Source organism: Amblyomma mixtum, chromosome 1 (genome assembly GCF_055824585.1).
Source record: "Amblyomma mixtum isolate Tamu chromosome 1, ASM5582458v1, whole genome shotgun sequence".
NCBI classification, from domain to species: Eukaryota; Metazoa; Arthropoda; class Arachnida; order Ixodida; family Ixodidae; genus Amblyomma; species Amblyomma mixtum.
In genome coordinates this window covers 38,045,908-38,069,548 of record NC_143012.1, presented here as the reverse complement: position 1 = coordinate 38,069,548, position 23,641 = coordinate 38,045,908, and the positions used below count along the sequence as shown (strand labels likewise).

The 23,641-nt window shown below is 45.8% G+C and overlaps 1 protein-coding gene across 1 annotated transcript in view; it reads right to left on the bottom strand.

The window, feature by feature from the left end:
* Positions 1-361: 361 nt before the first annotated feature.
* LOC149366061 (neprilysin-1-like) overlaps positions 362-23,641 on the bottom strand; it is a 34,124-nt gene continuing 10,844 nt past the window's right edge. The window contains exons 8-20 of the mRNA XM_089550909.1: positions 23,443-23,573; positions 21,003-21,228; positions 18,438-18,536; positions 15,694-15,771; positions 15,501-15,613; positions 14,898-14,956; positions 14,149-14,200; positions 12,852-12,919; positions 9,350-9,480; positions 8,370-8,435; positions 6,342-6,443; positions 5,613-5,689; positions 362-464 (exon numbers count right to left, since the gene is read on the bottom strand). Coding sequence (XP_089407035.1) covers positions 362-464; positions 5,613-5,689; positions 6,342-6,443; positions 8,370-8,435; positions 9,350-9,480; positions 12,852-12,919; positions 14,149-14,200; positions 14,898-14,956; positions 15,501-15,613; positions 15,694-15,771; positions 18,438-18,536; positions 21,003-21,228; positions 23,443-23,573 — 1,305 coding nt within the window. The remainder of the gene's footprint in view (positions 465-5,612; positions 5,690-6,341; positions 6,444-8,369; positions 8,436-9,349; positions 9,481-12,851; positions 12,920-14,148; positions 14,201-14,897; positions 14,957-15,500; positions 15,614-15,693; positions 15,772-18,437; positions 18,537-21,002; positions 21,229-23,442; positions 23,574-23,641) is intronic.

Sequence of the window (23,641 nt, the reverse complement as noted above, 5' to 3'; positions counted from 1 at the left end):
GGCCTCTAGAATTTCTCCTCCAGAAAAAGCTATGCGGCTTCGCATCCATGGATTTTGATCGCAATTCATGGCGAAATAGCCTAACTTTCTGATGATCTAGCTTGAAAAGAACGCTATGAAACTTACTAGCACAAAAACTGTTGTTCACACAAGGATATAGAAAGCCAGACCGACACTATGGGATAACATTTCGTTTTTATATTTGTTTTCAGATGAAATAAAAATGCGATGGAAGCTTTTTATTCATTGTTAGTAAGAGCTAGAGAGAACCTTGTTTATTTACTATTCACCGCAAGGGAGTGCACGGCGATGTCCTATTCATATTTGTTGTTTCTTAGGATAAATGGAAACAATTAATTATCTACCAGAGGACACAATTGTTTTTTCCCGGGTACATGGCCGATTTCTTCTTGCATTTGAAGGCTTTTGAGAAGGCTGGAAAGTTCTTGAAGGGAATGTTGACTCTGCGAGAAAGAGGGAAAATTATTAACAGCCAAGTCCACTCAAAACATTGCAAACATTAATTTTCTAAGTGTTGTCTTTATATCTGCTTCGTGTTTTTCGTGCTGTTCACTCCTAAAAACTTTTCATCTCATCCTCTGCTGTCCTTAGCTCCAGCTCATTCCACCCAGTATAGCTCCAAAAGATAGCAGGACACCTGTTTCATCATTATGCAAGTCCTGCTCAAGTCCGTTTCCGTACACCTGCCCAGGTAAGACGTCTCCGGTTCTTGTTTGTTTTTTAACCTTTCCTTCGCTCCTTCAGCAGCGGTCATATTTACATTTCAAGCTCCTTTCCCGGCAGCCCTGTTTAAGACCCTCACGTAAGCACAGACCTTTCCATCGTGTGCACAAAGATGTTGAAAAACCCTCGGGGGTTCTTCATACCCGTTACCCTACCACTTCCACCGTGCTAGCGTCAGGTCGACACAACAATTCGGCACGCAGTTTGGCGACTCCCTGGACGCGCTTATGCCAAACGCCTGTAGCAGTATGGTTCATCGCCTAGTTGCTCCACTCTACATTTGAGACACATAACAGGGCTCCCACATGTCCAACATTCTTGGACAAATATTTTCTTTACTGGAAGACTGTAAGGGACCGAAATATTGAAGGTAATGGTCTAATCTTCAGATATATAGCAAAGTCTGTTTTATAGGGTTTCCATCGCTAGCAACGAGCAGTTAAGGCTGCCCTAGAAAACCAATGGGGAACTCTTCTGATGATAACAAAAAGTTTAATAGCAAAAAAAATGCAAGCATGCCAACGGGAGAAATGAGGATATATTGATTGTTATAGTGAAATCTTGCAATATATGAAAAATTGGGCCCATAAATTCTTTGTCGTTCAGAACTGCTGTTGTCCAGAACTGTTACGTATGGTCGAAAAAAACCGACGCGACCATACAGCAAAATGTTTTTTACTTCTGGCGTAATTGGATACTTCTTTATATTATTTTCTAGTATCTCTCTGTAGAGCTGTATTTCTTGCTGCAGTAACTACACAAAATTCCGTAGTTACCAGAAAAATCTCTCTTGTTACTACAAGTTCTAGGTCAAAATCATTATAGAAGATCTATTGTGACGACAGAAAGTTTCATGTTGTGTCTTTCGACTTGGATGCTGTTCATAATTTAAGCACCTGCCGAATACGCTTCGATTCATCACTGTGTTGTTTTGTGATCTTCGTCGACCTTAAGCCTGTCGTACCAAAAAAAAACTAAACTTGCAGGTGGCACCAGGATTTGATGTCGATTGGAAAGTGGCACAAAATAACTCGACTATAACGAAAGAACCGACGACAGACACAGCGCCGTGTGTACATCGTTTCTCCCTCTGTGCCTTGCTTTTGTGCTGCTTTCCAGTCGCAATCGATCCAAACCAACTTGCTGAGCTTTTGATCTGGGTGATTAAGGATTTCAGCACGACACCTCCCGCGTACAGCATGGATATGCTACATCTCCTGGCAGCTTAACGAGACGATTACTAAGGCGAAAGCCTTTAATGCCTCATCGTTGTCGACAGACGATTCTCGACAGAAGGTTGTCAGCAGGAGGTTGTCAGCAGAGGTGTCACGCTTTTCGGTTGGTCGAACTCGTTTTGAGACAGTTACTGCGTATGGATGGATGGATGGAAAAACTTTATTTTCGTCAGAGAGCATGTGTGGACGATTCCGTGTTAGATGGCCATCAACCCGTGGCTGACGGCGACCTGGGTGGCCCACTCCACGGCCCTGGTCTGGACGACCGGGTCTGAGCTGGCCAGCACGGCCTCCCACTGCTCGAGGGAAGGATCACGCATAATGTCCGCCGGTGGCGGTGCTATGCTACAGCTCCATAATACGTGGTCATAGGTTGCCAATTCGTGACACCATTTGCACTCCGGCTGAATGTCCGGGTAGATTTTGCTCAACACGTATGGGTTGAAGAAACATCTGGTCTGCAATCGGTGCCAGACGCATTCCTGCGCCTTCACCAATTGCTTGTCCGGGGGTGGGTAAATCCTCCGGTTAAGTCTGAAATGAGTAGTAATGTCATGAAAGGATACCAGCCCATCTCTCGTGGACCTTCCCGGGACGTCCGGCTCACCTACTCGGCTGACGAAACCTCGAGCATTCATGTGAGCCGTCTCGTTCCCAGGGTTCCCAGAGTGTGCAGGTACCCAGACAATTTCCGCCTCCGTAATCCCTCGCTCCGTGGCCCGATTCAACAACCGCGCCGCTGTGACAGATATTCTGCCCCTCGCCAAATTTCGGATGGCTGCTTTTGAATCGCTGAAGATCAGGTCAGCATTACTACTAGTCATAGCTAGTGTTATTGCCGCTTCCTCTGCAGTTTCTGGGGAGCGGGTTTTGACTGATCCAGAGGCGATCAAGTGGCCCCGCCCGTCCACCACCGCAATTGCAAATGCATCCTTGTTCTTATACTCGGCGACATCTACATAGACTGCCCCGTTGTACTTCCCGTACTTAGCATGTAAAGCTTTGGCTCTTGCCTTCCTGCGGTCCTCGTGATGTATTGGATGCATGTTCTTGGGCAAAGGTTTTATGTACAAGCCCTTGTGCATTTCCCGCCTCACCTGAATTTTCGTGTCACCGGCTGGAACGTCAACTCCAATGCCGATCCTTTCCAATATGTCCCTCCCTGCTTTTGTTTTTGAAAGCCTACCGAGCTGCATAACCAAGTGCGCCTCCCGTAGTTCTTCTAGGGTGTTGTGCACCCCTAATCCCAGCAGCCTTTCGGTAGACGCATTCTGAGGCAACCCAAGGGCCGCTTTATACGCCTGCCTAATCATAGCCTCCACCTTTCCTTTTTCCGCCGCGTCCAGCTTCAAATAAGGCGTCGCATACACTATTCTACTGAGCACAAATGCCTGCACTAGCTTACACACGTCTTTTTCCTTAACACCTCTCTTACGATTGGCGATTCTCCTGATTAGCCGCACGGTAGCATTGACCGTATTTTTAAGCCTTTGCAATGACTCGCTATTCTTCCTGTTAGTCTGCAGATACATACCCAGGATCCTGATCGTTTGGACCTCAGCGACCGGTACTCCCCCCACTCTCACCTCTAAAGGTGGTGGCGGCACATAGTGCCTCGCATGTATCCCTCTTGGTTTATCCCTCAGCACAAAAAGCTCGGACTTGGGCTGAGAACACGAGAGTCCTGCTTCCCCTGCTAGCTCCTCCACAATATCCACCGCCTGTTGTAGAGTTTCTTCCAACTGTGCGTCACTGCCTCTTGTTACCCATAGAGTAATGTCATCCGCATAAAATGTATGTTTAAGTCCCGATATCCCTTGCAGCCTGGGTGGTATCTTGATCAGGGCGAGATTAAATAGGAAGGGCGATAATACCGACCCTTGCGGTGTCCCCCTGCCCCCCAATGGGAAGGGATCCGATTTCATTTCTCCGACTACAATCTCCGCAGTCCTACCCTCCAGAAACGATCTGATGTACCGTAAGGTTCTACCCCCCGGTCCTATGTCCGATAGGTTCCTCAATATTGCCTCATGGGTAACATTGTCAAAGGCCTTAGTGAGGTCGAGCCCCAAGATAGCCTTGGTGCCCGTGCCGTACCCAGGATCAACCACGTCTTTTTTGAGCTGTAACAGGACATCCTGCGTCGATAAATTAGCCCTGAAGCCAATCATTGTTTCAGGTATCAACTCATTGTCCTCTACATAACCCTGAAGCCTGTTCAGGACTACATGCTCCATCAATTTGGCCAAGCACGACGTTAGCGAGATGGGACGCAGATTCTCAATGCAGAGCTTCTTCCCTGCTTTAGGAATAAATGTAATCCTAGCATGCTTCCACTCTGGCGGAATCTCCCCGGCCGCCCAAAATTTATTCATTAAATTCGTGAGTGCCCCCACTGACTTGAAATCCAGGTTCCTCAGCATTTTATTAGTAACCCCGTCCGGACCCGCTGCTGACGTGGTACGAAGCTGGCCCATTGCAAACTCTACCTCCGCCACCGTAAAGTCTGCATCCAATTCAAGGTTTTCCTCCCCCGAATAATCCGGCAAGCAACCGCCCGCCTCTCTGTTTATGTAACGACTTCGGAGTTCATGTATAAATTCCCCAATCGTGCCTTGATACCGATGCACTAACCTAGCCATTTGCCCCTTCTGCGCAGATTTGGTTGCCGCCGGGTCTAAAAGGTGCCTCAACAACTGCCATGTTTTTTTGCATCCGAATTGCCCATTCATCCGGTCACAAATCTGCCCCCACTGTTTGCACTGCAACTCCAATGTGTACGTTTCGATTTCTCGTTCTAGCTTGGCCATCTTCCTACGGAGGACACCATTATGCCTTTGTTTCCTCCACCTCCGAAGGAGACTCGCATGTGCTTCCCACATGTGTAACAATCTAGAGTCAGCCGTAAAGCCCTCCTCCTCCGTCGGAACCTCTTCTGTGGTACTCTTCACGGCCTGCTTGAGTGTGACAATCCAGGCTCCTAAGTCCTTTAGGTCACTTTTTTTGACACTTTAGGTCAAAAAAGTGCCCTCCTGAATTTTGACGGGTGTCCACCGAGATATGAGACAGTTACTGCGTAATTTCCTTTCCTCAAATACAATTTTCATTTTCTTCATTAGGGCCCCTCTTTCTTCTTTCACTCCCACTTCCTCCCTTTCTGTACGGTGCGGTTTGGGTGTCCACCGAGAAGACAGAGAATTACTGCGCCATTTCCTTTCCTCAAAAAGCGTTGCTTTCAAAGGGCAAGGCATCGCGCCGAACGGGTGGTGGCGTTCCGTGGACCCCATGGCAGCGCTACAACACGCTGTCGCGTTCCACTCCTAAAGGCGAAGCTTAAGCGTCATTAATTAGCAGTTCATTAGTATTTAGTCATTAATAAGCGATTAGTCATTAATTAGTAATTTGTAAATGGTTAGTAATTAGTCGTTGTGTGACGTAATTAGTGGTGCCGCCACCAGTGCCACACAGGCAGTCAAAGTGGTGCGGAAAACGCTTTCGCCTCTACGCACTTTAGACAGTTACCTTGGATTCTAATTTTCAGTTTTGAACTACTGAGTGTTAAAATACCGAACACATCTAACTGTGACAGTTATATATGTTAGATATGTTTTTTTAGTATACCCGGCTTCTTACCTGTAGTTGCCGGGGCTGTGGGGATTGTATTGCATGTGTTGTTCCAGGTACTCTTTGCGCCAGTTGCCGCACCACATCTGTAAACAGCGCCGTTATCGGCAATAAGGGATCTTAGACAAATGAAAAGAAGAAAGCGGCGTTATCAGCAGGGCATAATTAATCGTTGCAGTCCAACATTAAAATTGTTTGGTCAAAGCCACTTAGGTTTTCGAATGTCGCTCTACACCTTGCCGCCGTATCACGGTTTGAAGAAATACTGTTTAGCTTTGTATAATCTCTGATATGGTCAGATGGAAACGCGACCTACATGGCTGTTGAGCGGTGAGAGCGAAGCGACATTCTACAGCGGTTAAGGGCAATCCATAGCTCATCCCATAGCTCCCATGAAAGGCCGCACATCAGCTATGAATGATTCATTCTTTCCAGATGCAATAGCCCGATGGAATGCCCTGCCTGATAATATTGCTTCTTGCACAGATCGAGCAATTTTCCGCACTGCATTAGCGAATCACCTGTGTCTTACGTGATGTATTCGGCTTCATCAAATAATCTGATCCAGTGTTACTGTCTCCTTTAATTTTTTTTTTGTCTGTTTCGTTTCATTGCTTTTTTGTTTTTGTTGAGCTGGTACTATATGTTACACACTGTTCTTGCCCCCGCCTTATGTAATGCCCACGGGCCCTTAAGGCTTCAATAAATGAAAAAAAAAATGAAAAAAAAAATACTCACCATTGCATTTGCGATAAAAAACAGCTGCTGGCCAGAAAACTTTCTCAGGCCGGGAAGTCGAAGATCTTGCACCTTTGAACTTCTTTTCACTCTTTGGTATGCCTGAAATATAAAAAGAAAAAAGGAAGACCTCTCTCTTTCAAAGTAACAACGTATTCACATATGGCTGACAGCCGGCACTAAAATTTGGCAGCACTTTGAAACCGTGTCTCTGGAAAACAAAGGTGAACAAATATTGGCAACACTATCTTTAATATGTAGAGGCAGTCATCCCGGAGGGAGACTGGTAGGACTATAGGTATGCCAGCCGACTAGAGTACGACACTTGCGAAGAAGCCTGTAAAGCCTACCCTTCAAGCAGAAGACAGCTTCGGATCCAGTCCAATCGGAAGCAGTCGAATACGAGACCAAGCGCGTTCAGGAAGAAGACAGTCTTCGGCACAAGTAAAGATTCTGCACGATGACGAGGCTCCTCGGCATCGTTTTGCGAACGACTGAGTTTATACACTAGCCGCGTGTTTTGCTTTCTGCCCAGAAATGCCACTTGAAAACAACGATAGCGGTGGGCAGACGACATCGAATGGTCACAGCAACAATCCACAGATCTTTGCCGTTTGTTAACACTGTATTTCGGAAGCGTGAACTGCTGCGGAGTTGGTACATGTTCAAGTGAGCAGAACCAGCAAAAAAGGGCGGAGGAACAAGAGAAAACACATACAGACTGTCGCCGGACTTACAACTAATTTATTATTGGCTCAACCACGTATTTAAAGCCACTTACTTGCGCAAGCTCACATGCATGCCACATTTATCGAAATCCGGCAATTTTTATCCGGTTTGTAATGACGCTCGGAATTAGATAAATGTGGCACGTATGTGCGCTTGCACAAGTAAGTGGCTTTAAATATGTGGTTTAGCTAATAATAAATTAGTTGTAAGTCCGGAGAGAGTTATGTGTACCTTCTCGTGGTCCTGCGTCCTTTATCACTGGTTTTTCTCACTAACTTTATCACTGTAATGCTTATCGTGCCGTCTGTGATACAGAGATTAAAGATGTGAGTAGTTTTTATATCTAGTTGCACAACTATTGTTTATATTTATTTACAAATGCTGCTGCCCTTAGGTTTGAGACATCACAGGGGCGGGCTACCCAGAGCTTGATTACAACAAAAAAATCATCAAAACAGCCTTTTGAAATATATGTATACGAGAAAGGTCAGATTGTCAGCTGCATGAGATGAAGAATGCTCGTGAAAGATAAATTTATGCAGAAGCTAACCTTAGAATGCATTTCTGCGTGCGCCTCAACATTTACATGGGGTTTTATTGTCCTTCGACATGAAGAAATCAACCAAATTTATCTAAATTTATTTATGATCTAATCATCTGTTGGTTAAAAAATTACCCGTTTTTTCTACGTTTCAGGAATGAAAGGGCTATAAGTGATAGAATTCACTAAGTGTGTAACTTTAATTCGAAGTGTTCAGTGCCTGGACATTGCAGGTGCATCTTGGGCAAAAATCTCAACTTCGACGTCAGCAAGGCCGCCTCGGCCGATTGTTTGCCAGCCGGGGACACTCGTTGCGTTTCAACGGCGTAGAGAGGTTCTCGAGGTGGTGTGAATTATTCATACTTACGAATCCTTAGTTTTAGTTGAGCGCAAGCCCGACGTGGACAGACAGTAAAGAATGCGGGATGAACGCTGCACCCGCATTTTTTTCAGCGTTGGTCACTGCTTGGTGCCAGACTTCGAGCGTCACGGACTGCAGTTGCAAAGAGGCTGGTACACACAAACTAAGCGACTTAATGACGTGAAGTGTAGCTCTCTGAGCTGCGGCCGCTTCGCGGCAGAAGTGACCCCGACTTACAATCACTGCACGTTTGAAGAGCTCCGAGTATGGACGTTTCGTCATGCGATGTTTCGGTTCAAATAAAAAGTGCTAACATTGTGTCGATTTACCCATTCAGCACGAGAGAGATGAATTATTTTAGTCAGAGCATGTAGCAAAATTTCTTCGCTGCACTTACCTTGAAGGCCAGTCGAATGGCTCCGTTGTCCGCAATATTTTCTCCCAGAGTATTCCTTCCGTTCAGCTTGTTTATGGTAGGAAGCAAAAAAAGTTACGAGGGGCGCTTAATTCTCATTATGCGATGACGATGCGTTAGCATTAGATCTTCTCTTTGCTTGGAGAGCTAATGTGACCTGCTTTGCGCCTTAATCACCGAAAGCTGATTGCCATCGGCTGATTGGCCCTCCACCTTCCACGATAGCCACCCGCTTCAAAACCTCTTCCGTCCACGGTGGCCACCCACTGACTTCTTCCCTTTCCCTCTAGATAGGCGGGAGTCACCTCCCGGCCTCCCCTCTAAAGCAGAGAGAGATATTTCCCTTTCTCCACTTTGCCACCGGCCAACTGTGGTAGGTGAAAAGTGGTTGGCAGGTGGTAGCTTGCAGGTGGCGTCGACAACACTAGAAAGAGGGATCCCGGTTTTTCTCAAAGTAGGGCTTCTAATGCAAAGCCTGTGTCAGTTATCCATTGCTGCTTGATCATTGTTTGATCATTCGTTTTCTTCATGAAAGCTGCACAAGACAGATAGATCAAGGGATAAGGTTATTTTCCATCAGACACATTCTGATTCACCTCTCTATTTGCTATCTGTGGTGAGCTCCTGCGTGGAACTACAAGCTCGCTTTGGTTAAAAAAGATGTTTTTACAAGTACATGCCATTTTAGATTAATATAGCGTCCTTGCCCGCCTGCGGCGGAACCTGGTCAGATTATTGTGAGGATACACAAACATTAAAAGTTTAGGCATTCGACTAGCGCGTTAGATAGAGTTTTGGTTTGTTAGTGAGATAGGATCTGTTGCTGCCAATCGATCTGAAAGTGGATAGTTGAACATTTTGCGTGCACCATGAACAGCCGAGGCGATGAAAGCAAGCTGAATGAAAGAAAAAATAAAGTCTCCTTTGCTGTGGCCTATAGAGAACAAGCAAACAATACACACCGACATGTTTACGGTCTTATCAACAATGTCACCGTATTGGTGAACAAAGCACTCTGCTTTTTGCATGAAACGCCGACGCGTGTCGTTGCTCCACCAACGTCTCAAGCTTCCACTCGCATCGTATTGACTTCCTGGGACAAAAAAGAAAAAGGCAGTTGCGGGTGAATCAGAGCCATTTTAGCATTTGTGAGAAGTTTAACCCTTTAACGGGCAAAATACTTGCCTAAGAACGTACGAAAATCATCGAGTGTTTTGGCAATTCTTTGCTGATATGACTGTTGTCAGGCTTAAAATGCACGCTAAAGCGCGACACGCGGTTTTCGTGGACAGCTGTCGCCCTCTAGGGTTAAAAATTGCAACCAACGCAATTGGCGACAATAACTCGTCTTCTGTGGTGGAAGCGGCGCAACATCGGGTCAGACGAGTGCAACTCGTCATTGGCGATGTAGGTACAATTACTGAGGTACAATTATGTAGGTACAGGTACTGTAATATAGGTACAGTTACAGTACAGCCAAACTGTGACCTCACACCTTTTGCTGAGTGGGCTGCACACATTACTGATTTTTGTTTCTGATTAATTTAGCGCCCTTCATGTCGCCAGTACGGTAGTAATATTTCCTGAAACAATGAGCTAGGGTAACACATCGTCTGCAAATTGCAGACCGATTTTTCCACTAGAAAAAGCCCAATTTTTTAGCAATTTCAAGTCTGATGTGCATCTTCGAAACTGCAATAGATTCTAGGGTCTTTCGGGAGTTTACTTTTGACATTGTTATTTCCATCAATTTGATGCTTAGTACGAAATATTGGACATCCCTGTAAAGAACTAACTACTGGCATTTTGCGCTAGAAAATTAAAAATTAATCTTTGTTGGAGCCTGAATATCCTAGTTAATCAAAAATATTTGTTTTCAATGAAGACAAATGGCGCCTGAAATGGTTAATAACAATTCATTTCCGGCTTCTCACAAAACGGGGCTCAGTGATCGCGAAGGTATACGGTAAAAATTTTCGCATTTTTTAGACAGCTGCGTGAGGAAATTTTTCCCGTTTTGTCGCGTTGCAGCCATCACTAACGAGTGATCTGTGACGTCGTGACGTTACGTGTTAGCTTCTGCCAAGTGACAGTAACCTTCTCTCGTACTAATCAGCACTGAGCACTGCGTATAGGCCCTGTTCATGTGACGTCAAGTTGCAAGCCACTTCTGTGCAGGCAACCATGGCGGCGCGCCAACATGGCGCCCGGATTGTGTCGCGGCCATATGAGCGAGGTTAATACGAGGTCTGTTAGAAAAGTATCCGACTTTATTTTTTTTTTGCGAACACCTGATTGATATGAAACAAGCGCGCTTGCATCACGTGACCTTGAACCTTCGTGCGATTGCACGAATTTTTTCCCGCCTGCCGATAGCGTCAGTCGCTGGGACGCAGCATTTGAGTGAGGCGGTGCGCAGTGCTCTCGTCGGTTTTTTATTGCAAGGAAAATGGCGGAGTGACAGGAGCAGCGCTACTCCATCAAATTTTGCCATGAACTGAGCGACAGCCAAGTGGAAACCATTCGGAATATTCAGACGGCTTTCGGTGAAGATGCTATGAGCAGCACACAGATTAAGCAGTGGTAAAATTGATTTAAAGATGGCCGCACATCGGTGGAGAGCGAGCCACACTCCGGTCGGCCATCAACATGCCGAAATAACCAGGTCATTGCCGAACTGAACGCTGTGGTGATTCGGGAACGTCGCGTGACTATCCGAGAAATTGAGGAAGAGGTGGACATGAGCAATTTTTCCGCACATTCCATTATCACCGAAGATTTGGCCATGGAGAGAGTTGCGGCGAAATTCGTGCCGAAGCTGCTCACGGTGGAGCAAAAGCAGCTTCGTGTTGAAGTCTCACAGGACATGCTGGATTCCGCAAACAGTGACCCCGACTTAATCAACATCATAATAACTGGTGACGAGTCTTGGGTGTACAGGTACGACCCGGAAACCAGATCCCAGTCGTCACAGCGGAAGCATTCCACGTCACCAAGACTTCAGAAGGCCCGCCAAGTGCGCAGCAATGTGAAAGTGATGCTGCTCACGGTGGAGCAAAAGCAGCTTCGTGTTGAAGTCTCACAGGACATGCTGGATTCCACAAACAGTGACCCCGACTTAATCAACATCATAATAACAGGTGACGAGTCTTGGGTGTACAGGTACGACCCGGAAACCAGATCCCAGTCGTCACAGTGGAAGCATTCCACGTCACCAAGACTTCAGAAGGCCCGCCAAGTGCGCAGCAATGTGAAAGTGATGCTGACTGCTTTCTTTGACACCCTCTGTGCGGCAGACCACGAGTACACACTCCACAGGGTCAAACAATGACCAAAGAGTGCTACAGGGATGTCCTTTGTTGCCTACGTGATGCTGTGCGGCCCAAGAACCCGGAGTTGAGGTCAACAGGAAAGTGGCGCATCCATCATGACAATGCTCCCGCACATTCCTCACACTTGATTCAGACTTTTTTGGCGAAAAACCAGACTCCTGTAGTTCAACAGACTCCTTACTCTCCTGATATGGCCCCTGCGATTTCTGGCTGGTTCCCAAAATCAAAAGGCCATTGAAAGGAGCGCGGTTTCAGACAAGGAAGAACATTATGGCTGCAACGGCAGCTGAGCTAAACTCCATTCCGAAAGGGGCCTTTTCGGAATAGTTCCCAAAATGGCAGCACCGCTGGGAGAAGTGTGTGGAGTCCCAAGTAGACTACTTTGAATGTGACTAGGTTTGGAACGCTCCAGTTATGCAAGTTTTTTTTCTACGGCCAAAGGTCGGATACTTTTCTAACAGACCTCGTACATAGCAAAAAACGGCGGGAAACTAGCACGGCTAGAGTAGGTCTTAAAACGCTGAATCAGAAGTCTCACTGGTTAAGTCCAGAAAAAGCGAGTATGACCTCAACCTTTAGGCGGGGTAGAGGGGCAAAAACTGCGATGCATATTTTTTTTTTTTTTTTACGGGGAGGCAAGACTTCAAGTTCATTTTTTTTAACGAGTTATTTCTTACAAGTTCTATTCCAATGTTTATGAAGCTGTATTTTTATTTATGTAATTTGTTTTTCACTGTTCCCTGGTGTTTTTTTTTCAATGCATACAGAACCTAAATGAAATAGGTAGCTTTCTAGAGATGCACACAGAAGGAGGGATCGAATGCAACAAGAAAGTTTGCGCACAGTCTGTATCAGTTATGCTAATCATCCTCATGAACAGAGGTCAGTCAATACACAACTTCTCTTGGGACTGGATTGGGTACAAAGCCAGCTAGCTCAGACCCAGTGTACTTTCCATTAATAACGTCATAGAATTGAAGCGTTTGTCAGAAATCTCATCCGAGTACACGCGGTTGGAGACGGGGGGGGGGGGGGGGGGGGGGCGTCGTGCCCCTCTGCAGAAATGTTGAGGAGGCGACCTGCGTATATATTTTGCCACGTCACTGCGTTCTGTATTGCGTGGAGCTCTTACCGTAATCATCAAAGCCGTGCGCCAACACGTGACCAATTATGAAGCCCATGGACCCGTAGTTCAGGGAGCTGGGTGGGAAAAAAAGAAACGGTTAGCGACGCTACAATCTGTAACACCCCTGTAGCTAATGATTCGGCAACCTACACTATACACATAAATTATCCTATACGGGAGCAACAAGGACTAAACTGTCCTCCAGCAAACTCCCTAGTAATGCACGGTATGCTGCCCAAGCCCCGGGAGAACATATTGATCGTTAAATATACGGTTTGCTAATGCCGCGAATCTTTGTAGTGTTTGTTTGTTTGTTCGTTGTTCAAAGCTGGCCGGCACGCCGCTTTATCACTTTGTTTCTGATGCAAAACGCGCCTATAGATTTATTTCGATTGATCGCATCCAGGAGGAGCCGATTTTACGTTGTTCCAGAATGTTCTAGCAACTTTCCAAGCTTGATCTCGAAATTTCGCTATCGGCTTTAAATTGAGCATGGCCTAGAGCGGTGGGAATTCTATTCGACGACCGCCGAGCACGCCTGCTGTTACGCCGCCGCCAAGTGATCCAGTCCTTTTTGGGTGTAAGTCAGCTCAAATAAAGGTTTTGTTTAGCAGCCATTTTCCCTGCATTCCTGCTCTCCGGACTGCAGAGAGAGAGAGAGAAACAACTTTATTGCCATAGATTGGCGGGATTTAGGGCAGGTGGGCTTGGTGTGGCCCCCAGGTGGGGGCGACTTCCTGGGCCCACGAAATGAGTGCCAGTTGGATGCTCTTGTCTGGCCTTTTGAGGAGTAGGTTCCATCCGTCTTCGGAGGGAGCTGGCAGTAAGGTTCGAGGGGGCGGATTTCCCGCGCAACCCCAGAGGATGTGAGCCTGGGTGGCGATTTCTCCCTGGTAACAATTTTGGCAGACGGGGTGCAGTCACCACTATGTGACACTATAGTGTTGACCACGGAAACAGAATCCTACCTCAAATCTTAGTAACTTGATCGAGTTAGCAATGAAAGGAGACTTTTAACCGCGGCACCAGATCTCTGGAGGTTAGCAATCAGAAAAGTCTTAATAGCAGGGTTACATCTTGGTAACTGAATCACTTCACGTATTTTGAAGAGAGAATGTTTCCGTTGCCAACCGTGCACTTTGTGGATATTTAGTGATAAAACTCTACCCCAAGGCTTGGGCAGCGCACGCTGCCTCCAGTAAGGAGCGTTGGAGTGTGTTAGAAGACTTGCTATACCCTTTTTACTCCCTTATAGGGTAATTCGTGATTAGAGTGTAATAAAGAGCTGCGAATCCACACTTACGCCGGCAGGCCATCCTGGTAAAAGACCCCTTGTTGGATTGCGGAAGGAATAACTGCAACAAATTTGTAACCAGCAGTTTTAATCTCCTCGAACGCCACTGGCTAACACAGCATCTAATATACGCATGATAGCTTAGCCAATAGCTATTGTCCTGGCTACCATCTGATTTAAAATCCTTATTGCCCAGCGTAGGAATAGCGGCCGCTAATGAACCAAACTTACGAACGACTGTCTTACGAACTTATGAACCAGCCCGTAATCAAAAAGTGACCCCCCCCCCCCGGTCCCCTTTCACCACCACCACCACTCGATCTTCCTGACGAGGCTCTCGTTGGACATTCTCTGAGACCTTTCAAGGAAGTGATCCACACGTCACTCTAAGAGTACGTAAGTGAAAGAATAGATCATCAAGAATTTATGTTTATTTGAGCTCGATTCATACCATTGACCGTTCCGTGTCAGTGCGTTAGTCAGTTGCCCTGAGTGGCGGTCAGTCTTACCATTACTGTTCACTCTGCCCGAAATAAGTCTGCTAAGAAAAGAACGCCGACATCATTATGCAAGTTCATGCACTATTTCTCTAAAATTGATGTAACATTCAGCCTTGTAATGGTGACACTTCCTTCTTCGTTTTTGTTCGTTCTTCTGAAGTATATCAGCAAAAGCGCAGTTACTTTCCTCTTTATACTCGTCTTTTAAGAGCTAACTGAAGTAACAGGCGCAAGATTTCATAGTACGCTGCTGCTCACCCATTCCATTCGCTTCTGAATCGTAGAAAGCGTTCACAGCAGCGGGGGCCATGGACCAACTGCAAGAATTGATAGGAGAATAAACACCAGAAGACGAAAGCCGATTTCAACGTGTTCCCCAAGGAATACATAGAAAACGAAGGAGTTGTGTAAGGTATTTAACTTATTTTTCTTGTTTCCGAAACTTGACACTGTTTTCAAAACTTTGGTTCAAGCACCTGCGCGTCAAGGACCTTTATGGCTTTCTCGCTTTCATTTTCTTATTAATACAGTTATACTACGATGACTACTGCAGACTTGAATACAAAACAGAAAATAAATCATTTTGCTTCTCAAGCGCATACGCAAGTCTACGTATGAAGGAAACAGAAGCGAAATCTTATTACTTCTACTATCCCATAATGTAAATGTGGCTGATTGTCAATAGCACGTTTTATTTCTTCGCCGCTGTTAAACTCAACTTAGCAATTGTTCTAAAACAATGTATCCACTCCTACTTTGACTGCCAAGAGGCAGTTGGCAGTATTTGATAAATAAATAAAATAAATAAATAAATAAACTGTCATGCGCCGTACCGTGAGGGTAGTGATACCCTGGGCTCACCTGAGAGTCCTGTTGAAGGGCCGGCGGAGGTCCATGAGAACGGATTTTTTGTAGTTCTGGTAGATTTTGTAGAAGGTTTCGACAAATGGATCGTCAGGACTAAGTGGTCCCAGCTGAAATCGAGTGCCATTCTTATTTGAGAAAGCCCGTAGATTCTCCCACTGGCGAAAAAAAAATTAACTTTTTTCCTTACATTTCTGTAGATCAGCTCGAGGTATCTGGTGTCGACCATCCAGCGAGGATAACCAACCTTTGAGTCCATTTCATCCAACTGACAAAATTAAAATTGGGAAGAATACCAATAAATTAATATCCAAATTTACATGATCTCAGTCGAAAAAACGACAGCAAAATGGTGTAAAAATATGACAATGTTTTGTTGTTCAGTCGTCACAACAAATTTTTCTGCAGTCTTTTTGTATTTTTGTGTAGTACTGTACCTTTTCTGCAGTAAATTTCACTAGCATGTAGTTCTGTAGTACTTTTCTATAGTCAAAACGCAAAATTCTGTTAGTACAATAATTTCTGCTATTACAAGTTGGCGGTCAAAATAGTACACAAAATTTGTTGTGAAGACAGAAAATTTTATGTTGTGTTTTTCGACTGGGATGCAAATTTATGCATGTTTCGAAGTTTTAGTATTCTTCTCTAACTACATTGTGACGCAATGCGACTTAACGCGTGTTTATAAAAGTTCACGGAACATAGCAGAAGCATCTATGGAAAACTGGTTGTTGTTGTTGTGTTGTTGCGACTGAGAGAAGGATGAAAAGGAAAGTGCACGGGCCTGCCGACTGGATCGAGCCGAGCCACCACCGCTGCCACGAGCGGATAGAGTGGTGTTGAAAGATAAGAGGAAAAATAAAAAAAAAGAGACAAAAGACGCGCGTCGCAACAACCGCGTCCGCCGAAGCAGACGCTGGCTGAAAAAACATAAGCTGTGAACAACTGGAAAGCGGATTGAAAGCGGAATTTTATCGCGACCAAAACAACGCATTGGTGTGCGGTGAACATACTTTCCTGGATGCGTACTAATAGCATTAATTTGTGATGACGTTCAATTTCGCTAAACAAGGATTGATACCTATATTTGCACCGGCAAAAATTTTATAAAAGTTTGTGCTGAACCAGATTTCCGCCCGAAAAACTGTCAATGCCAGGTAGACAACACAAGACACAGAAGGTGAGATGGAACGACCCGCCGCGGTGGCTCAGTGGATAAGGCGCTCGTGTACCAAGCCGGAGAACCCGGGTCCGAACCCGACTGCGGCGGCTGCGTTTCGATGGAGGCAAAACGCAAAATATTACCGAAGACACTTTGGAAATTCTAAAGTCTGCTTGGCGAAAGCCTTGTGGTCAACCCACTGCCGCTTCCCCGAACCGCTTGGTGCGTGGCGGGCTTCCCGCATGTGCAGTTTTTATTGTATTTGGCGACTGCGGTCGCTCATTTGATTGTAGTGTTCTAGAGCGCAGTTCTTTGGCTCCAGTTTCGCGGCGTCGCCGTCGCCCGTTCGGAGTGGCGTTGGCGTTGACGGTTTACAGCCCGATCATTTTAAGGAAAGGAAGTGCGCAAACTGACTCCCTGGGTCACTGGACGCCTGAATCGCTCTGTTTTGTGTTGTTGATTCGGCCGTATGAGATGTTGCCTAGCAACCGTCGCTGTGCACACCCGAACCGCACCGTACAGGAAGGGAGGAAGTGGGACTGAAAGACGAAAGAGGGGCCATGATGAAGAAAATGAAAATTGTATTTGAGGAAAGGAAATTGCGCAGTAACTGTCTCGCATCTCTCGGTGGACACCCGTCAAAACGCAGACACATCTGTCGACACGGACGCAGACACGGCTGCCGGCACGGATTGTTAACGACAGCATGAGGCATTAAAGGCTTTCGCCTTAATATTTTTTGACATCGACTAAAGGAACAAGCGGTAACGAGATATAGCTCAGAATGGGTTACTACATAAAGGGAAGTTTATTGACTTCCAAAACAATCAATCAGGCTATACATACAAAACATGTGGGCACAAATGTAGGACCAAAAACAGGTGCCGAGCCATGGACAGGACCGTCAGCGTGACTTTGGAGCCAGAGAGCGTGCACCACCTCTATGTTCCCACTATGTTCCGAGCACAAGCAGAAGGGCCGGTTTCGTGTTTCCGATCTGTGTGCACAGATGATTCCCTTGCTTATCAAGCTTCGATATTTACCGTCAACACATGCCTTCTCTTGGTTAGCGCAAAGGTTTTATGCAAACTTTCCAGCAAAAACATCAATACACTGTAATGCTAGAAGAATAACCATGCTTTTTTTCATTTTTGTCCGAACGACTGGTTTTTCTTTAGGCTTGTTATATTTTTCGGCAGCAGTGTAGTTATTTTCCTGTAGTGCTTTCTATTGTTGGCAACTGCGACAAGACGGACCACAGTACCACAAAAATTATGCGTTAAAACAATTTATGTTGTAAATACAGGTATCTGGCCAGATACAATAAAAAATCTTGTCAATACATACTTTTTTGTTCTTCGACAGGGTATAGTCAACCGAATGTTTTAAAATTGCGATGGGCACGCTTCTTACAAATGAAACCTAGAAGCTGCTTAACTTCTTTTGATGTTGCGAACGCCAAGAGTGTATTTTTTTTATCTTTTGTTTGTGCCCCCTCCTGCCTTGGCCGCCGAAGGGCAGCCGGCAGTATTTGATAAATATATAAATAAATAAAAGATAATAAAGGCTTCGCAAGAGACGAACCAAGACGCTGGCATCTTTTGTCATTTTGTTTTCGAGCGCAGGGACCGAGATGGGATACTGACGCAAGCCTGGTTGCTCTAGAAATTGGCGAACGCCTTGTACATCTGACTAGCACAAAAAAAAACCATGACTGAGTAAAATAGTCATGCATGGCTGCAGCTGACCTAAATCAAGGGATGATACTGTACCTTGTGAAGCGCTCTTTCCTGAGTAACGTTATCCATCCAGGTGACGCTGCTCAGCCGGTTACGAAACGTTGTTTTAATTTCTTGGACGAGTTTCTCTACCTGAAGTGAAAAAGAGACAAGTGTGTGACAATTTCCAGCGGAAGTTAACGCTAGAAAAGCTCTTTAAATTACTTCCGGCTTGTTTGCCTCCTCTGCATTTTTGTCTTCAGCAGCACTGATCTTCGTAGCTATTGCCGTTAAATCCCACCTTGTTTTTTTCACTGCACCCTACCATGTTATTCAAACCACTTAGCAGGAGCATGGGTAAGGATGGCAGGCTATTTGCAGCAAAGAATGAAACGTCACTAGGTTTCCACTGACGTGCAGAAACAATGGTAGCGAGGTGCTAGAAGTAGTAAGAGAATATGTCTACTTAGGGCAGGTAGTGACCGCAGATCCGGATCATGAGAGGGAAATAACTAGAAGAATAAGAATGGGGTGGAGCGCATATGGCAGGTTCTCTCAGATCATGAATGGTAGCTTACCAATATCCCTGAAGAGAAAAGTATACAACAGCTGTATCCTACCGGTACTCACCTATGGGGCAGAAACGTGGAGGCTAACAAAGAGGGTTCAGTTAAGTTAAGAACAACGCAGCGAGCTATGGAAAGGAAAATGATAGGTGTAACGTTAAGAGATCGGAAGAGGGCGGTGTGGGTGAGGGAACAAACGCGGGTTATTGACATCCTAGTTGAAATCAAGAGGAAGAAGTGGGCTTGGGCAGGGCATGTAATGCGAAGGCAAGATAACCGCTGGTCCTTAAGGGTAACGGAGTGGATTCCAAGAGAAAGCAAACGTAGCAAGGGACGGCAGAAAGTTAGGTGGGCGGATGAGATTAAGAAGTTTTGCGGGGATACAGTGGCGGCAACTAGCAAAGGACAGGGTTAATTGGAGAGACATGGGAGAGGCCTTTGCCCTGCAGTGGGTGTAACCAGGCTGATGATGATGATGATGATGAGGTTTCCACTGACGTGCAGGAACAATGCCTGGTGATAATGGCTATCGTTATTGATTGAGTGGGCAGCAACATACAAAGTATTTCATGTATACGTACGAACAACACGAAAAAGAGGCGAATGAGAAATGAATCCGCGTGATCTTAACTGAACTGTCCTGGACGTCGCAAGGGCTGCAATACTGGCCTTGGTGGTTATTTAGTCGTTTCGGAAATAGACCAAACTTAAACCGCTCTCACATAGGATTCACAGGCTCTCTAAAGTTGCCATGAATTATAGAAGCTTATGGATGTTCTTATTAACTCTGAGCATGCAGCACTTCAAGCTGTTTGAATGAACAGATCACAACAGCTTTGCTGAGTTCCAAAGTTCGCTATGTCGTTCATATTCAACCATACTTTTTACGTATATCTTTAGCATGCCCAGCTTTCCTGTACACTAAGCCACCAGCGACATCCGTTGGGGATTGGTGGCGAACGTCGCATATTTTTAAATTCTAACTTTTAGAAAACTAGAAAGTCCCGAGAGATTCGGCGCCAACACGATGATTATCATGGCTGATTCTTCACTGTCGCTACAAAATTTGGCTTATAAAGTGCTTTTTTTATAAAACGGCCATATAAAAACACTGGGGTGCGCCGAACATCCCAAATTTCCTCCCAGGTGGCAAACATTCAAATAACAATTTTTTTCCAGAATTTTTGGCCCTGGTTAGTTGTTTACACAAAAGATTCAGCAGCTGAGTTCTTGAAGATTTCGCCTGTGCACCAGGGTGAAGTTGAAGCGGCAGCAATATTTCCCCGCAATTTCTTCTCGGCACCTCGTGAATCGCAATAACGGCACCAGCGAAACGGCGTACCTTTTTAACGCATTTCATTGATAGTCATCGCAGCTATAGTTCACGTACAAACGCTAACATTTCTTCTGTCACAGAAGCGCGGTTCCGAAGGCACGCTGTTTAACCTGCGCAGCTGTATAATGGAATCGACGTACAGCATTGTCCCCACCAATAGCGTGCCTACGAAAATCACTTGCGAGCACACCTAACTAATGCGATGCGATGGTAAGCATCCGCGCTTATCTTCCTAAGCACAAAAGATACAGCAGTTGCTTGGTTTCAGCTATACTCCGTTTCATACATAGCAGGCAACGCTGCGGAGGTTGCTGAAGTAGTGCGTCCGCGAAGCTATATTACTCCGCCACGTATCATTCGTTCTTCTCGAAACTCTGGTCATTGTTTGGACGAATACAAAGAGCGGTATAAAACGATGTAGTAGCATTGAAACTGATGGTCGAAGCTGTGAGGCTTGATATTGAGGCTTGGTCTATTCTATTGGCTGTTTTCATTCACTTTCGCATTTCTTGGTTAATGCTCCTGAAGAAGAATGGCTGCAACAGAAATGCAAGGAAAAAAAGCTATGCTTGGGATTACGTAAGCTGCCAGAAATTTTTATTAAGAGGGCAGTTCATAGGAGTTCTCGGCATCCAGGACAAATGCCGAATTTAAATGGGCAATTACATCTGCCAGCGCCATGAGTAGTTGCTATGGGTAAATGATGTTTTTGCTTACATTTTCGCTGACTTGCGGCGTAGACTTGTGCGTAGCGTAAAGGCTGCCCACTACTTCCAGCATGTACGTTTTCAGCATCTTGACGCACTTCTTCCAGACAGGAGCGTCCTTCTTGACGCCGTAGGCAACCCTCTTGAACTTTTGCTTGGCGCTGCGGAATTCCTTCGAGACGTGCACTGCCCACATTTGCATGACGCGCCAGCCGATGTAGTTGTACAGCGTGCGACTGCATCAAAAGAAAGTTATCGAAGTGAACGAAAAAGCAGTGCTTGGAGCTGCGCCGGTATTTTAACTACGAGCGAGTTCAAACCTTTCTTTCAGTCTTAAACGTAACGTGTTTGTTGACTTATTTATTTATGTTAATAGCACTCTGTCGGAAGCTATGGAATACTGCGCCTGTTGAATGGTAACCGAGGGCTGACGTCAGCTGCTGTCCTGTGGCAAATGACACTCTAAATGTGTAGTCCTTCAGCCAATTACATGCATTCTTGGATTTTCTCTTCAGGGTGGTCGAAGAGTGCTTATCACTTTGAGGCAGCAGCTCTCAAAGAACAGCGTTTTGCTTCAGGATGGTTGCTTAGAATCCTGCTATCAGACTACGTAACCCTCTGTGAACGGAATTTATCTCGGGTAAACTCGATCAGTGACTGGCTTGCATTCAAATGATGTGAAGATCCTGATAACGCGAGATCTCACCTTAACCATCATGACCAGCTGGAGTAGCGCCAACCAATCGAGTAACATTTCAGATGAGATAAGCATTGTGAATATCCTCACGCGCCTTGAGTCAGAACTCCAAGCCGGAGTCAAAACCTCCCCCACATGCTCAGGTAATGATCCAATGCATTACCTCTACCAGCCGTGGGCATAATGAACTCGAGTCCTCAGGGCTGTCTGACCAACTACCACACCCTCTCTCTACCATGTGTTCTTACCAGTCATATATGATTACCCTTACCTCATACTTACGAAAACACCTAAAAAATTGAAGCAGCCATCCGCAAGTGCTTACGCACAGAGCTAGGTGTCCCGCTATAAGCAGTTGACTATCTCATTAAACAGACCACCTTGAACAACACACTGGAGAAGACTCCCGCGCATGATGAAGCTTAGTACCACCGCTTGACAACCTCCTGTCAAGGCTGTACCAAGAGTAGAACACTTGGACACCGCAAGTTTCACCTCCCACAAATCCTCGATTTTCGACCCCCGTGGGACCATCTACCCCTGTCACTATACTATCTACAACCCGCAACATGGACCCATGGAGAGACTCTGCACGTCGAAAAGCAAGAGCATGCCACCTCAAGACCCTATCCCATGACACCAACTGCACAGATGCAACCATCGCTGACTCCAGCGCTACTATTTCGTATGTGGGACCCAGCCACAAGGAACTACATCGTCACATCGGCGTTCCTGATCCGACCTGAGCTGAAGCACAAGCAATCGCAGAAGCGATCTTTTACCACCCTCACCAAAATAACACCATGACACGGCGTTCTAGTACTCTAGTTTTTGTGGTCTACTTTCGTGTACTTCTTAGTTCAATACTACTTTTCTGTCGCAACTGCACAATAATGTGTTGCTCCCAGAAAAATGTCTTTTGTTACTAGAAGTTTTTGGTCAAAAAGATGGCAGGTAATTTGTTGTTACAACAGAAAGTCTCCTGTTGTTTTTCTACTGAGTAAGCCCGCATGTCCTTCTTGATGGGGTTCACAGTCACCAGAGAATAGAAAAGAATGAACTGGAACATCCCCTTGCTAGCGACACTTCTCCAAGCAGCCATTTTCCTTGGCTTGATTATTACAACCCCAAGGATGTGCCGGCTATTCACCGAAAATATCGAGGAGAAAGACTGAAAGAACTACGCCACTCCTGCTGCCTCCTTCCTCCGCCTCCTCCACATCTTACTCGTCGCCACACTACATTCATTAGACAAGCGCAAACCAATTGACGACTCTGTGACCTGTACTGCCACCTATGTGCTACACCTATATGGTCATAGTACAGGTTGTACAGGTAGTACTGGTGGTGGTAGTACAGCGCTCTGGCCACACCCCGCTGTCAGGTATGTGCTGCCTACCCCGACAACACACACACATATGACCTGCCCACGTGCCACACAGTCACCGCTCTACCTCCAACGCACATTCCTATCTACCCAGGTACCCTTTACTTGAAACATATGGCCTTCTTCTCCAGTTGTACTCCACCCAATACTGTGGTCACTGCTCGTTGCCCATATCGCCCGCGCGTTGAGCGATATGGGCTCTGACTCTACGACTTGAGACGGTGACCTGCGTATAGCCAAGAACGCCACGTGTATTTTAAAGCTTCGAAACTTTCTTGTGATCCGGTAAATGTAGGGCATCATAAACGGGATTTGTTCTGGCCTCCACCAGGCTCTTCGGAAGTAGCGAAGAAATCTTGAACTAACGTGTCCATTCTCTGCAGGAGCTTGGTAGTAGATTCGAAGTACGGAATGGCAAAGATGGCGACATTCTCGTCAGGTGTAAGTGTTATGTTCACCGCACGGAACTCGTTGTTGAGGAGGTCCAGCAAGGGAAGCTGCAAGAAGAAAAAGTGTAGTGCAAGGATAACAACAAATCAGGGCGCAAAATACTACTGCAGTCGAA